Genomic DNA, 16,323 nt, shown 5'->3' on the forward strand with positions numbered 1-16,323 from the left:
CCAGTCGCTTCGCCAGCCTCTTCCCCAGTCTAATGCAGCCCGATTCGCACATTACGTATTCGCAGTGAGGCCTGCCCGAATGACGTCACCAGAATCAGGTCAGAAAAGGAGCGGTGCAAGGGGGGTTGGCAACGGGCCGAGGGGTAAATGGAGGCTGGGCTGAGCTGGGTTGGGCTGGGGCATACAAATTATGTTGAAGCAGCAAAAATGGCAACTCACTGTGGAATATTTTCGGCTGCTTTGCGCTCTCTCTCTCTCTCTCCTTCTTTCTCCCGTGAGCCCATCTCGCTCTGGCAAACTCACCTTGAGCTTGAGGTTCTTGGGTCCTTTCTGGGTCCTTTCTATGGGTGTGCTACTTAATGGCCATTCATTTGCCCACCAACAGCAACAGCAACAGCGAACTGAAAACTGAAAACCCCCTGGAAAGTTCATTTTCGTTTTTGACATTTTTCAATTTTTGTTTGCTGCCGAGCTGTTTTTCTTTTCTTGTTGTTGTGTTTTGTTGTGCTGCGGGTGTGTGTGTGCTTTGCGGGGGTAAATTAAATTCAGATTATGCGGCTGGCAGAGGCTCTTAACAAGATGAAATGAAATGAGATGAGATGAGAACGAATGGTGGAGCCGAAAAGGAAAAGTGACTGGCATTTATTTTCCATATATTGATTGCTTTTTAATGGATATTTTGCTTCGCTGGCGGCATAAGGTGGCACTGTCCGATATCCTTGCCATCCTGCAATCCGCCCAGTCCCAGTCCCATTCGAGCAGCCTCCACTTTCAGGGAGCATTAATTTTATTTACATAGTTAAATGGTTCAATTGTTTGGCTGTTGATTTAGTGCTGGAATTTCAGACAGTAAAATTAATTGTTTGATTTGTGGCGGCATCGCCCGTTCTCGTTTTCCCACTGTGCTGGCTTATTTTTCGTTTATTTTTTTTCGGCGCTGCCCGCCGCCATCTATGTAGGTCACTTTTCCATTTCCACTTTCCTTGGTGTGTTGTCCCTAGTGATTTACAGTTTTATTTGCACAGTTTATAAATAAAACTGTCAAGTGAGAGACGCCGTTCACTGACGTTGGCAGCTGCTCATCTAATGGCATTTTCCCATGCCTGTTTAAAGTCCCCTCCCGAGCTCCTCAACCATTTGTTATGCTGCAAGGGACTCCCCGCGAACTCCGGGCTCCCTCCGATTCCAGTCCAGTCCGTCAGTCACTAGTCTAGTCAATCAGTTGGAACGTCAATCAAGCAGCAGCTAAAGTTACTGGTCGGAGCCCGGCGCAGCAGGTAACTAACTGGCATCCAGAAGCAAAGTAAATTTTGCCAGCCAGGCAAACGGGGTGCTTCCTGGAAAGTCCTTTAAAGCCGAAGCCGAAACTTTAACCGTTGTTATTGTGGAATAAAGGAAGAATTTTCCAAATTGAAAACTGATATGGAGTGCATTTTAAGGCAATTATCTCGTAGTTGGAATAAAAATGCAGCCACATTGCATATATTAATATTTCATTGAATAAAATTAATTAATATGTGAAATTGAGCCCGGAATATCCACAACATACTCTTAAATCTGAATATAAATCTTTTTTCGGACTACTTTGGCGGGATACTCCTTGGCCTGTAGGGTAAAAGGACAATAACAAATCCATATACACACAGACCCAGCTCAGCCAGCATAAAAAATTCACCACGCTTCGCTCTTTGGGCCAACAACTCTTTGGGTTGCCTTTTACTTCGCTGCTTTCTCTTTCGTCTAGGAGAGCCGCCCAGCCTCTCCTCTCTCTCCGGTCTCTCCTACCAGCCTGTGCCCCGGCCTCAGCCCTCAATCCTCAACCTTCCCACTCCCGTGACTCCCCCACGCATAGACATGGCAACAAAAGTGGTAGCAACGGCAGCGGCTTTCATCTTTTTTTAGCACACGCGCCCGAGACTTGCCGCCTGATATGGCCGAAAGTTCGGCCGCATTCCGCACGCCGCTCCGTTCCGCAGCCCGTCGCCTGTCGACTGTCAAATCAATTTGTCAGAAATCACTGACAGCTGCTTACAGCCAAAACACACATGGGTGGCCATCACAATCGTCATTCGCCCTCTGAAGAGTTGTCATGCCACGAGCAGCGAGAGAGCGGCAAAGCGAGTTAGAGCCCGATACTACAGCCTCGATTTTCGACTCGGTGATACCCCATAATCACATTGCCTCTGCAGGCTTCCCACTGCTGCACATGTAATTTCATTTTTGGGAATTTTGGAGCTTGCCATGCGATGTTTCAGGGTAACTCTGATGCTCTACCCTGAAATCTGCAAAATTGATGACAGTTCAAAGTTAACAAAGGTTTTAAAACCAGATTTAAACTGTGTTCTAGCCTAAGCTAGAAACTATTTATACATTTTTAGTAATATTTAAAATAACCAGAATCCATTTCTAGTATTTTTTTTACCAGAGAGACTCTCGTTTTTAAAGTTTGCAAACACTTAATTCAATAACCATTGGACTAGTGGTGTCTGTATCGATTTTGTTTTTATTTTCACAGTAACTCCATTAAAATGCTAATTGATTTAAAGGATGACTGCTTCGTCACAGCATTGGATGTACATATATAATAAACTAATCGATGTATACATATATGTTATATGATTTAAATCAATTTTAAGTCATCGCAGTGCAATGCATGAACGATTTTTAGCGCATATATTTTTTATCAGAGTTAAATTATTTTAAAATCATAAAAAATATATACAATTACTGAAAAATAATGAAAAGTAAAACAGACCTGGATAAATACAGTATTCATTTTGAATAAAGTTAACAAACATATAGTTTCGTTGTTATTTAAACGGTATAAGAAAGTTAAACTACTGAAAGGTATCGAAACATTTCGGTAGCATATTATACCTTGGCGATCCACGAGTACCGGGTAGAAATCGAATATAGTAAGAGACATGGCTTGGCGTAAAAAAAATTGCCTAGGGTGTAAATTATTGCGCATATTTTCATTTCTCTTCAAATTGCTTTGCAGATTGCCAGCATTTGAAAATTGTCTATGGCATCCTCCAAACGCTTTTGACATTTACAACTCATTTTTTTTTTTTATTCTAAACCGAAAAAAAATGTCGACGCAAGAAAGTTTTCAAGTTCGACTCTGACAGACAGCGGCTTTTGTTTGCATGCCATAGACACACACACACATATACAGGGGCAATACACACAGAAACACACACCCAAATGCACCAGCAGACGGTTCGGTTGAAAGTTGTGCGCTGCGAGGCGTATACGTAATTTAACAGACAATGCCAAAGCGAAGACGAAAGACCGATGTGAAAGAAAGGCGCTTTACCAAACAAAACAACGGAAAAAAGGTGGATAAAAAACAAGGAAAGGTCTTTGACTGAGGCGGTTCGGGATGTGGATAGATGCCCTAGCTGTCGGAAGGGTTCAGGTAGTTTTAATAGGGGCTTTGCGATAGCAAAGCAGAATCTCGCACATCATGGGGTAAGTCAATAGGGTTATTGAAATACTTTAAGAAGGCATAAGAGTTTTTAAATAAATGAAGATTCAAATATGTATGTTTTTTTCTTTAAAAGGGTTTATGTATAAACATATTACTATCCTTATTTCCTTTTAACTAACAAACATTGCAAGACTTGTTTTTTAACTAAAGTGGAAATATTGTAAGGATTTCCATAGAGTAAAAGTTTACACAAAACAGGAATCGAAACAATTGGGGTTGATTACGCAAAGGGAAGGAGACGACTGAGCCCGATATAGAATGGATGGTGAAGAAAAGATTTCGGCTCTCTATATTATACATCTATAAACTTGGAATGCTTCTACAATTAAACAAGATTGAATGCTTACCTTAAATGCGAAAAAGTTTTGAATGCCCAGACCCGAAAGTTATGCCAAGTATTTTATACAAATGGGAGAAATTACTTCGCAGGCTCAAGGGAATCCGAAGTTCGTCCATCAGTTTTTTGGGGCATTGTTTCGGTTTGTTTTTCGATTTTCTGGGATGCTTTTTGTTGTTCTTATTTTTTTCGGCATGCCAGCAGCAAAGGCAGCAACAATCAGTAAGGAGAATCAGTAAGCAGCATGTTACTGCTGTTGCTTTTTATTTTTATTTATTTTTCGTTTGTAATCTCTACCCCTTTTTTGTTGCCGCTCGCTGTCTGTCTCTCGGGGTGTGTGTGCTTTCTTTTTCCCCTTGCTATTTGGTGTGTTTGACCAACTACAACATACAAGCTCATAAATAAGTAGGCAAAGGCCCATGGACCAGAGCCGGAGCCGCAAGGGTGCGGGAGTCAAAGGGGTGCGAGGCGAGGGCTTGTGACTGAAAATGAAAAATGGATTTCTGTGTCAGTTGGTTGCCATAATTTCGGCTTTTCCTTCTTTTCCCTATCCGCTCTGCTCCATTCATTTGCTTTGGCTGCTTTGACGCGCATTCATCATTTGGCATTCAGTTTGGTTTTGTTTTCGGTTTCAGGCTTCGCAGCGTCCTCCCCTTCGGTTTGATTCCTTGCTATCTGCGTCCGTTTATTTAATTAATTATTTTAAAGATTCCCGTCCTCGTCCTCGTCCTCGTCCTCGTCCTTTTTCTCGCATTTAATTAATTTATCAAAAGTGCAAATGAAAATTTCCCGGTCTGACGTCGACGCTGACGCTTCTTTTTTGTCTGTTGTCTCTGGCTCTGGCTCTGCCTTCTGCTGAACTGTCCCTTTTCGTTTATGCTTGTTTAATATTTTATTTTATTTTAAATAAAACAAACTTTAAATTAGCCCGACAGTGGCCCGATCCCTAGCCCGATCCCCTTGTGCATAAGTGGGGTTAAGCTGTGTGGCTGTGGGTTAAGCCAAGGCCAAAGTTGCGGCAGAAAAGTTTCATTCGTGCTTTTTTCCCCCGTTTTGTTTTTTTTTGCGGCTGCTGCTACCTAACTCTGCTCCGGTTGTCCCTGCTAATGCTGATAGGTCTAATAACTCCCTGGGATGCTGTAATCCTTTGGGTTGTCTTGTCCGCGTCCTTGTTGCTGCTTCTGTTGTTGTTGTTGTTGTTGCTGTTTCTCTAATGGACACTGCGAGTCACGTAAATGAGCCCGATGATTATGAGGCGATGATGATGATGATGCCGATGCTTATGCCGGCTACGTGTTAATTTCTGTGACAGCGCGGCCAAAACTTTTGCACTCAGAGCAGCCCTAACCGAAGGCAAAGAAATCCGGCCCATCGGGCGTATGCGTTATATTCAATAAACAGCTGTCTGCCAATTTCGGTTGCATTAAATATTAATTTGTGCAGCATTTTCGGCCAGACACTTTGCATATTTCCCGCACATCCGTTAGCCAAAAACGGAAATTAGTTACAGAAGTTATAATTAAATTCCTTTGGCTGCATGTGAGTCCTTGTATATCCCAACATCTGTGCCTGTGTGCAGCAAACTGAGCTTGTAAACAGGCCTGGGGACCTGTGTGTCCACGGACAGTGGACTCCAAAGTTCGGCCAGACGTTGCCATGGACAACACTTGAGTGCACAGCCGGTGGAGAGTCGACAATGCCGGCATATGGACGGGACAAGGGGGCAGCAGGGGGTTGGCCAGGACACTCTAGCCATCGAAGAGGATTCTTAATTAGAAACAATTTGAGGCTGACTGATTGCTGGTGGCTAGAGAGTGGTCTCTACAGTTACCTACATCGTTGGCAACACGCACTGTTGACTCATGGTCATTAGTTGATAAACGAAACTATTCTTTGATTCAGAAGGAAACGGAAATAATTTATTATTGTTATTTCAGAATTAGTTTTAGCAGGAAGATTTAATTTCTTGAAGTGTAAACATTTTATACCTCAAAATGTTATTAATATTACAAGGCTTTGAATTAAGTAAAAAAATAAAAATCAATAATTATCGGGAAACCCGTCAAGAGTAGGATATTGTGTGACAAATGGCTGTTTCTCCAGAAACACCACAATACATTCTAAATTGTGTCCTTCCTTGGCACTTCCACTGTCATAAATTTCCGCATCAAGACCGTTTTATGGAACCGCAAATTTTGGCTGAAGAGCTCTCCGGGGACCGTCGTGGGCCACTCCCCCATAGGGACGGGCACGGGAACGGGAACGTGGACGGAGGCACACATGTATCTATTATTTCATTTCGATCATTGCCGCCAACTGGTTGTCGATTATTGAAATTGATTTGCACAATTGAACGCGGTGGCGAGGACGCACATAAATCACACATGCATCAATTATGGAGCGCTCGTAGTCAGCGGGGCCGTCAACGTTGCTGTGCATCAATATTTGATGCCGCAAAAAACAGACAGGACCTCTCATCCACTTCCCCAAAATGGGGCGTTTCCCAGTGCGTGCCGGGAGGAGCTTGGGACGTTTTCCGGGCCCCCGACTAGAGCAGCTAACTCCAGATGGAAATGGAGGTCTGACTGGCGATTACAATTCTCGTTTGCCATTCGCGCTTCGCTGCCGATCAATTATGCAAATGGGATTGGGACAGGGATGGATAAGGGGTGAGGGTACGGGGGCGGATGACATATTCAATAATAAAGTGTCGCCGATGACGACGTCCCTGCAAGCATGCCACAGCATTTATTACAAGTATTGCGTATACGTAATGTTTGCCAAAGGATTTGCCCCTTTTCGGCGGAAGCTGGTGCACCACCAACACCGCCACCATCGGCAATTGTCTGCTCCGAAAAACAGCTGGGGCGTATACGTAATGCGAGGTCAGAGACCATATGAGCCAGTAAGTGGAGTAACTCGATTGAAGTCTGTTTTTTTTTCCATGTTTTTCCCATGTTTTTTGTTGTGCGATGCGAGTTCTCCGTACTCTGCCGGGGATTGCGTCTTTGGGAAATGGGATTTGGAGCTGGCTGCGCATTTTCATAGCCATAATTGGATATGCTTTGGAGCCGGGCCAGCATTACGAATTCATGGCCAGCAGTGGCCTTCCAAGCCCATTTATTATGACCTCCGTAATTAGGCGGCGCGCTTTCAATATTTATCCCATATCCCCGTATCCGTTTCCGGATTTAGGCCCAGTAAACACTTGCCCGCGACCGCCATTAACACATTTCTGCTGAGGCCAGTTAAACCCCACCAACTGGCAGCTGGCAACCGGACCCCGAGCCCGAAACTGACCCGCTAAAAGACAATAAAGTTCAATATTAATGCACCCTTTGACTCCGAGGGGCTCCGTGGGGAGGAGTTGCCGAATCAAGCGCCATAAAGGCAAGACAAACAGGCTACTTAAAATAAGACCCGACCTCGAAAAAATTTTTAATGATCTGTCATAAAAGCGGCAGCGAAAATTGAGCGCCGGCCACATAAAACTGAATTTATTAGCATTGCATACTTTTGAGGGCAATCAAGTTACCAGAAAGGGACCCCTGTCCGCCGTTCCCCGCGGAAACTGTTGCTCCAGCAGGCCACTGATCCGGGATACGGTATCCAGGACCCCGAACTTAACTCCGCTGAACTCGGAACAAGACACCAAATCCTTTAAGCACTTCTGCAGCGTGGCGCCGACGAATCGCCGCTGTGTGTGTGGCGGCAATTAATTCCGAAATCACAATGGCCATAAAGATGATGATGCGACTACAATTTGAATGCCCGGCCACCACCGCATCCAGCACCGTTGCCGCGTCCCGGGACCCTGCTGTCAAAGACAGCACCAAATTGACAACAATGGCGACAAGCGGCGTTCGTAATAAGTAGTTTGGCTGCTGCGACCCTTCTCCAAGCCCAGCACGCGGCGCCCGGCACAGCCACTGCTTCTGACCCTCAGGGGTGGCGGCCATTAAATCAACGCAGGACATGCCTGGCAGGACACTGCGCCTATTGCCGCACACAATATATCAAAGTTTATGTTGATTTGAGTGGCGCAGCAAACTTTTAGCCTCGAAAAAATGTATGCACAGAGAGAAACTAGAGATATCGCGAAGTCAACTCACAAATAAAACTGTCTTTTATATTAGAAGTGATTAATATTATGTATTTGTTTTATAGAAATCCCATCACATGACGTAGACCAAAAAGGCCTGGATGCTCTTGGCAATGGAGTTGTTAAGATCGACGTCCTCTGAGATTTTAACAAGTTTACTGCCGAGCTTTTGATATTCGTCTACGTATGTAAATAAAGTCTCCTGCATCCTGCCGAGTATCCACTGGAAGCGGTAGTGCTCGACGGATCCGTCTGGGCCATCCGACTCGGCACTGAGCACTTTTATTATGCGCTGCAGGATATCCAGAAGAATGCCTCTGATGGCAGAATCGGTCAGAGCCGAGTCTTTGGGCTCGTCCTTCACAAGGTGGCGCTTTCTTGGGCCCAATCTCTGAGGATTTTGCACAAGACGCACCGTGACATGGAGCAGCTCCCAAGTGTACATCTTGGTGAGTTCCCTGCGCATTAGCGGCCCAAAGAGCCAGGACACCACGTACTTGGGCATGAGCACCTCCATCCGGATCATTTTCTCGATCACCACAAGGATGTAGTGCTGGTTATTGAACCATACTTCGAAAATTCCCTCCATAATGGCATGCTGCTCTTCTTCGGCTGGAGCCAAGTCCTGCCAAGGAAAACAGAAAGAACGAAGTGAAATTGGGAATGGAGAGAGATCAACCATGACTGTTAGCCTTACCTTAAAAACCTGGTGATATTTGGCAAGCGTGGCAAAGGTGTGAGAAAACGACTTGCAGCTGAGGTGCAGACAGTTCTGGGTAAACACGTTGATCTTGCGCAGCTCTGTGGTCGTGGTAGCTCCTTTCAGCAGTGCGTGGATCCTGTCAACTTCAGTTCGCTTGTCGCGCATAGCTTCCAGGAGTAGCTCGGACAACGTGGCGCCCGAAATTAAAGGATCAATATACTTGAATTTCGGATGGGGCATCGGCGGGAGGAAGTGGGCAAGGCTTGGTGGCAGCAGCGTGGCTATTTTTCGGTAGTACGATAGTCTGAGGATCGTCGAACGGCATTGGATAGAAGTATGAAAGATACAAATTATCAAAAAGCCATAAGGGATCTTACCTGATACATTTTCCAACAAGCTCCCTAAGAAAGATCGCCTTGGGCTGAAAATAACCTAAGCCCAGGCAATCATGAGCCCACTGCCCCCAGTGCCAGTGAAATCCGAAGTTGGAGAGATGCAGCGAGAGCCAGTTTACCAGGCGATCGAAGCAGGCCACGTTCATTGACTCCAGGTGGGAATAGATAATGTTCGCCGCCTGCACCACGATGGGAGGCATCTTGTAGGGCTGCAGCCGGCACAGCTCGATCAGAATGGATCCGTAGTTGATGGTGGGCAAGGCGGCCTTGGGAAGGCGCAGCATTTCGCCCAAGATTACCTCCACGATGCTGTGACACACGGCCAGCTCTGGCTTGGAGGCGGCAATGAACAGCATATGCTTGGCGCACTTCTTTCTCTCCAGGTGATGTGACTGAAGCACATGCCTTACCTGGGCCTCCAGAAGGTACCGCTCGATGCTGAGCGACGGAGGCAGCTTGAGCTCCTCGTGCGATGTGATGCTGAAGTCAAAAATGCGGAAGATTAACTCCGACTGCGGATAGCTCCAGCCCCGCTGGTGGGGCGGCATTTCGAAGGTCGGTAAGGAGTGTTGCAGAGCCGCACTCAGCCTCTCGTCGAAGGCCAGGTACGGGCGCGGCAGGAGCTGGTGATCTGGCTCGGCCCACTGGTGCTCCTCCATGGCCTTTACCTGATGCCACAGCGACTCCAGCTGGTCCAGCAGCGGCGGTAAGGTACTATCGCGCCAGACACTCAGGAGAGGCACGTGCAGGGCCTCCCTCTTTTTCACATGAATCTGGAGCGTGACCAAAAGCCTCTGGAAGTCCGGCTTCTGATCGAGCTCCTTGCCCACGAAGGGCAGCGCAGAGAGTACGCAAAAGGCCAGCCAGTCCCGTCGAGACTGGTCATCACTCACGGAACCCGCCTCGCAGGGATCCTCGCACTCAGCCACGAAAGCGGTGAGCAGTTTCATAAGGGACGCGCTCGTGACCACGTTGCAGTTGAGCAGATCCACCAGAAAGCGCAAAACGACCCGGACATGCAGCCATTCGCCATTGAGCAGGTAGTGCCGCAGCTTCCTTACCATAAACTGCAAGCAGTCGGATCCAAAGCGGAAGTTCCTCGCGTTTGCGAGACCCACAAAGGTGGCATAAGCACTGACGTGGCCGGGATGCTCAAGCACGCAGTTCTCTAGGATGCGAAGGATGTCGGACTTGTGGCTCTCCAAGAGGCTGCTCAGGAAACAGGAGAGATTCTCCAGCTTCAACTCGATGGAGGTGCCGCCCAGGTAACTTAGGCCGTGCATCATCGTGTCCATGGTCTTCACCACGTCCTGGTCCAGGACCAAGCGCGGTTTTTTTCCTGTTGTTGTATCAGAGTCCTCATCACTGGATGGCTCGCGAGTTGGGACACCTTTCAAGCTGACCGACCTGGGGGACTTACTTCGTTTTAGTTATGAAAACACAAATGAAATCTAACCTTTTCATCGTAGGTTTTATTTAAGGAATATCACGATTTTTATCAACGTTCTCCTATATCTGTTATGCTTGACTGGTAATTCTATAGTGGGCCACAAATTACATATTTTATTTGACGTTTGATTCGTCAGCTTGGCCCAAAGCCTGCTTTATAGAAACTTCATTTTTTCGTTGAGCGTTTTTGCTTAATTTAATTACTTTCGAAGTAATACAGCTGTTTTGATTCCAACGATCAGACTTGTGACTTTTTGGAGTTCTTTTTTACTATTTTTAAAATATTTTGTAGTTATTTCATAACTCAACAAAATATCAAATCTCAAATGTTGTACTAAATTTCGCTCTCTGCATAAGCAATGGGACCGAAATTCGTGTTATTGTCTCCTTTTATTGATTTATTTGGCTTGTGTCCACTTCCTCTACCGCCTCCCATTTTTATCATTTGCCGTTTTATTTGTGTGCTTATTTTTGATTAGATTTATTTATTTTTATTTTCGCTGAGCCGCCGTCGGCGTCGTCGCCGATGAAATTTAATAATTCCACTTAATGCAATAATAATTTCGTCGCCTTTTGTTGCCGGCCCCAGTCTCGGAGTCGGAGTCCGAGTCGGAATTTGAAGCGGAATGGAGACGAAGAGAGTCCAGATCCGAGTTTGGGCGCTTGGGTTTCCTTTCCCCATCGTTTCCGTCATCATTTTTGTGGCCAACGCATAATTTGTGCGAAATTTGTCAGATTGCTGCCACAGCGTCGGACGAGCTCTTAAGTCTGAGTAATGCTGGCGGATCGGGCGACATCGGGGCACGGGGGTTGCCGGGTGGCCAAGTCATTTGTAATATGTTTTATTTGACTTGCGGCAGATGCTCCGCTCAATGAAAGCTAAGTAATTGACGCTGCGAACTCCCGGCGGAGGGCAACTGCCGCAGCGGCAGCTGATTACAATTAGTTGGGGGAGTTTGCTAAATTGTTGCCAGCCGGGAAAATTGTTGCGGAAAGTGAGCGGCGAACGGCGGCGTTGACGCCAATTGGGAGATGGCATTTATTTACCGTTTATATGCTTGTTACCTATAAAAACACGCACCTGACAACTCACTTTAATGTATGTCAAACCTCAGCACTTGGCAACTGGATGGAAAAATGAGAGCGAAACGAGAAAGAAAACACGAACAAGAATGGCAAAAAATTCCAGCAGCCTCTTTTTGACATTTTGAGTGACATTATTTGTGTCAACAATAAAACACTCAAGCAGCCATGAGCGAGATGAAGAAGGTGACCGAGAGGTGAGGTGAGAGAAAACATAGCAGGTACACTGAAATAAAATAGGGGAATATCATGAATGAAAGATTCATAGAAAGCAATTGAAATTGATGCAGTTGTTTATATAAACATAAGCAGTCAACAGAATTAAACATTATTAGAAATATTTATTTCAATTTATAAAAATGTGTCTCATATTGTATAGTTTAGAAAACCATATAACTTATAGTATTTGTAACCTTTCCATTATTCAAAAATGTCTAGTATTATGTGTGGTTTCAACAATGTTGTACATATACATAGGTAACTCTCCAGAAACAGGAACCGCGGCCAAAAAATGCAAAATTGTCTAAAATGATTATGTAAAACAAGTTGCATTAAGTTTCAATTTTAAAAGAATTAAGCATATTCTAAAACAAATTTTGAAATATTCGAATGCGATTTCAAGCGGACGCGCTTTTTCATTAATATGGTGAAAAATATCTTAAGAAGGCCATGTTTTGTTTTAATACTAACATCAAAAACAGAGGCTTGATGCTTTGAATTTTACTTTTGACATCCCCCGAAGAATGTATATACATTAGAGTATACATTTTATAAAATTAAAATAAAGTCTTGGCACATGTTTTTTTCAGTTTGAATGCGTAGAATTGTCGCGTTCGATATGAGCGATTTGCCCATATATCAAATAAAAAAGTTGAAATTCCTTTCTTAATAACTTCTGTGGGCCTCCTCAATTTTAAAGGATGTTCTAAGAAATATTTTAACAAATAAATCTTGTTTGTTCAGATGTATCTCGCTGTGTACATAGGGAGCTGGAAGCAAATAAGCACAAGTACAAAGTGGAAAGTGAAAATAAGCAGCCGAGGAAAGGAAACCGAACTCAAACCAAGGCCAGCGCAATTTAAAATTCAATAAAACTTCAATCAGCGTTTAAAAATGTGTTCGTATGCGTGTGTGTATGCTCGAGAGGGTGTGTCGTTCGCCGACTGTGGCTCAGTGGATGTGTGTGTGAGTGTGGCAAGTGGAAAGACAGCGCCCAGCAATTTAAACAAATTGAAAGCAAGCGCAAATAAAAAACAGTTTGTTGCCACTTTTCACATCAATTACGCACTTCAGCCAAAATAGACGACGAGGACGAGGACGAGGACGAGGCGAAGAAGAATAAGGAGAAGCCGAAGACGAGGACGAAGACGAACAAGGCGTCGAAGGGGACTTGGCAACGAAGACGAAGGGGTGGCGGTGGCGCAAGTCCTTCGACCCACCTAACCCAGCCCCGGCCCCCCCGCTCAATCTCTTCGGCTGCTGCTCCTGCTTCTAGTACAAAAATAACACTTGAAACTAAACGCGCATTCAGGCGACGCCGCTGCTGCTGCCGCTGTCGCTGTCGCTGCCTCGGCCGTTGCTGCCACACCCACCAACAACAACAATTTTCGCCTGCGTACCACGGGGCGTATGTATTTTTCCACGGCGCTCTGTAGTTGTTGTTTCCTAGGCAGCAGCTGCGGGTTGGGGGGAAATGCCGGGCTAAATGGAGGGGATTCCAATTGCCACCCACTAGCCGCCATCCAGCATCCAACAACCACCACCCAGGGCCCACAATTTGAATGCCTCACCGCCGTTTGTCTATGTTTTCCTTTCGCAAAAAGCGAAAGTAAATGTTTGAAAATCGTAAGGAAGGAAAAATCAAGTAAGCATCAGTTAAAAACGTAAAATATCGCCTGGCCATGACGAACAAGAGATGCTCTGGGTGGCGTATCAAGATAACTACTTGTATTTGCAGCCAATCTAAAGGTTGAGTTTATGTTTTGCTATTGATAAAAGCAGGAAAAAATGTAGAATTTCGTTTAATATTGTTGTTTTTTGTTGTACAAAAAATTTATGGTAAATGATTTTTTAATTTTAAATGTTATAATTATGTTAGCATAGATGAAATAAACAAAATGTATGTACTTAAATATGTATTTTCTAGTAATTTATGCAGAAGAATAATGTTAAAATAATAATTCCTGGATGGCTGAAAAATAATCTTCTGAATTTTATAAATACATTTTTTATGAAAAAAATAAATAATACAAAATTGCTTAAAGTTTTCTCGTTTGTTATTTTCCAGCTAATAAATTAAGTGTTTTGTAAAAACTAAAAAAAAGTAAACATAATTTTGAAAAATATTTAAAAATGCTTAAGTAAAAGCTGAAGACACAGTTTAAATACATATTCACCGTCTTCCACTTTAAACACAATTTTAAGACCGCTCCAGGTAGTATCTTTAAAGCACTTTTCTTCCGAATCTGCGAGTCTCCTTGTTCCGCGTTTTCCCCCGAGAGCTTCAGCGAACGAAACATACCCTTTTCGCAGGGTATTGGAGATGTGGAGAAAAAAAAAACAAAATGCTGGCAAGCTTTTTATTGCGCGTGATAACAAGCGGGGAGGCTGGTGGCCGGAATTGTCCTAAGGTGCTGATGGACGAGGACCGGGGCGGGGCCGTGGCAAAACAGAGCGGCAGAGAGCGGTACGGAGAACTGGAGAGCAGCGAGAACTTACAGGGCTTGCAGGCGGGGAGCCGAAATCTGGTGGGCCTCTGATGTCTGGGCAGTGCGCTGTTTGATGTTATTATAGATGACGATGACGATGATGGCAATGCTGATGGCGATGACGACAGCGCAAGGATACAGCGCCCCCGTCCCACCCCGCCTGCCCCCTCTCTTACCGACAAGGCTGCCAATCAAAGTCGCCGCGCAAATGTCTTGTTCTTCGGCTTGTTCAGGTTGTCAGGGCTCCTCAAGTACATGCGTGTGTCCCTGTGTCCCTTCCGTCGCAGTGTGATTGTGACTGTGTTTATACACCCTGCAGTTCCAAAATTCCTCGCCCGTCCAATTCCTCGCGGTATGTTCGAAAAACAAAAACAAATTACATGGGCCTCGTTCAGCGAAGTTCGAAACAAAATAGCCGAAACAAATTCTACCTACGCTCGGCTACTGCCGAGGGCTTCACGAAGTTCGTTCTTCATATTTGTTATTGTTTTCGATCTACGTTCGGAGTAGCGGTTGCGAGAATTCGTAAATTAGAGAGAGATGGAGATGGAAGGAAGGGAGGAAAGAAAACTGGTGTCAAAAACAAAGAGTATTGCACCGACGTGAGAATGACCTTTTTAAAATAAGTAGAGTTATCTAAAAATATTTAAGATTATATTTAATTAATTTTTACGTATAAAATCGTGTGGGATATAAGCACGTAAGTAAATGTGCTTTAGACATGGCCGAAATGTTCATGTTCGATTATTTGCCCTTTGTGAATCTAATTGCAAGGCATTGCCCTGTCGGCTATACCCTAACACGCGCGAGAATTTTCGGTGTTCGGTTTTGTCTTCTAATTCTCTTTGCATTTTGAGTTGACTGCTGTTGCATTCAGAAGTGTTTTGCGTATTAGTTGCGTAAAAATGAAATATTATAAGGTAAGTGGAACTTATTTGCATTCAATTATTAATTTTAATTGCAGAATTGACGATTAAAATGGATGCGACTTCAACTTAGACGGTGTGAATGGGATTCAGTACGGATTTACAAAGTTTTTTTTATCCAGTTTAAGTTGGTATGTACTGCAATTTACAATTTGATTAAAAAATATGTATGTACTTATGTATTTAATTTACAGATAAAACAAGTTTCTTAAAGGACCCAGCAGCCGGCAAAGGAGACTCGTGACACGCATATATACATGTTTAATTTTGCAGAAAAATGTAATGCTACCAAAAAAGTGAAGATAAATAAAAAAATGCAATCCATAAATAAATAAGGAATAAATTCATCGGATTTTTACTAGGAAGGGGGGGGATTTTTCAGGAATTTTCTATAGATTTTCATCTGGGATTCCTGGCGGATTCCGCTAGCGAATCCCGCAAGATTCGTCCACGATTCCCCCTGTGATTCACGCGCGATTCGTCGACGATTCGCCCCAGCGATTCCTTGACGATTCGTGCAAGATTATCTTTCGAAATTCCCGTGGACCTTCCCGTGCGATTCGTGATGGATTCTTGGGCGATTTCGAATTACAGGCTGGGAGCACATTTTGTATGGAAATTCCTAGCCGAGTTGTATGAACGTTCCATGGCGAATCCTCATGGAATTATTTCGGTTCCATGGCGAATCGTAGGGGAATCGTTGACGAATGGAACTGAAGGGCATATACATATACATATACGTATGTGTCTGTGTAGGTGGGTGTGTTCGTTTGACAGCCATTACTTTGTTGCCTAGGTGTCGCCGTCGCCATTGACAATGATTTGCCGTGGCTTAAAGCTGCCCGATCCGCCAGGTATTTAAGTCTCTGGCGCTGCTTACACTTTCTGGCATATTTGTAAACTTTCAATTTGTTCCGTAATCACAAGAAGGATTTAGGCAGAGCTTTTGAAATTGAATAACAAGCGAAATGTCAATTTATTGGATTCTTTTTCTAGGTATAAAGATATTTGTTAGAGTGCCAACTAAATATAATAAATATTCAAAAAACTTTTTCTATTGAAATGTTAATCATTTCATATATGTAAAAAATTTAATTGTGAACTATATATTTTGCACGAGTGAATTT

The 16,323-nt window shown here is 44.1% G+C and overlaps 1 protein-coding gene and 1 long non-coding RNA gene across 2 annotated transcripts; one reads left to right on the plus strand and one right to left on the minus strand.

Annotated features, from left to right (window-relative positions):
• Positions 1-7,938: 7,938 nt before the first annotated feature.
• LOC108081758 (nuclear cap-binding protein subunit 1) lies at positions 7,939-10,635 on the minus strand. The gene is made up of 4 exons (XM_017176959.3): positions 10,487-10,635; positions 9,013-10,437; positions 8,630-8,939; positions 7,939-8,557 (listed from the first exon to the last, which is right to left on the minus strand). The coding sequence occupies exons 1-4, from the start codon at positions 10,492-10,494 to the stop codon at positions 8,006-8,008; spliced, it is 2,295 nt and encodes a 764-aa protein (XP_017032448.2). The 5' UTR covers positions 10,495-10,635; the 3' UTR covers positions 7,939-8,005.
• A 4,484-nt stretch (positions 10,636-15,119) lies between these two features.
• Positions 15,120-15,539, plus strand: LOC121501860 (uncharacterized). Its single transcript, XR_005990701.2, has 2 exons — positions 15,120-15,327; positions 15,391-15,539. It is a non-coding gene; the product is annotated as an uncharacterized lncRNA (long non-coding RNA).
• The last annotated feature ends 784 nt before the right edge of the window (positions 15,540-16,323 follow it).

The sequence above is a fragment of the Drosophila kikkawai genome, chromosome 3R (assembly GCF_030179895.1).
Source record: "Drosophila kikkawai strain 14028-0561.14 chromosome 3R, DkikHiC1v2, whole genome shotgun sequence".
Classification (NCBI taxonomy): Eukaryota; Metazoa; Arthropoda; class Insecta; order Diptera; family Drosophilidae; genus Drosophila; species Drosophila kikkawai.

Bases quoted from the DNA above. Each gene is read 5' to 3' on its own strand.
- LOC108081758 (XM_017176959.3), bottom strand. The intron at 8,940-9,012 runs GTAAGATCCCTT...GACGATCCTCAG, and splicing joins CTTGTTGGAAAATGTATCAG to ACTATCGTACTACCGAAAAA. The intron at 8,558-8,629 runs GTAAGGCTAACA...TTTCCTTGGCAG, and splicing joins AATATCACCAGGTTTTTAAG to GACTTGGCTCCAGCCGAAGA.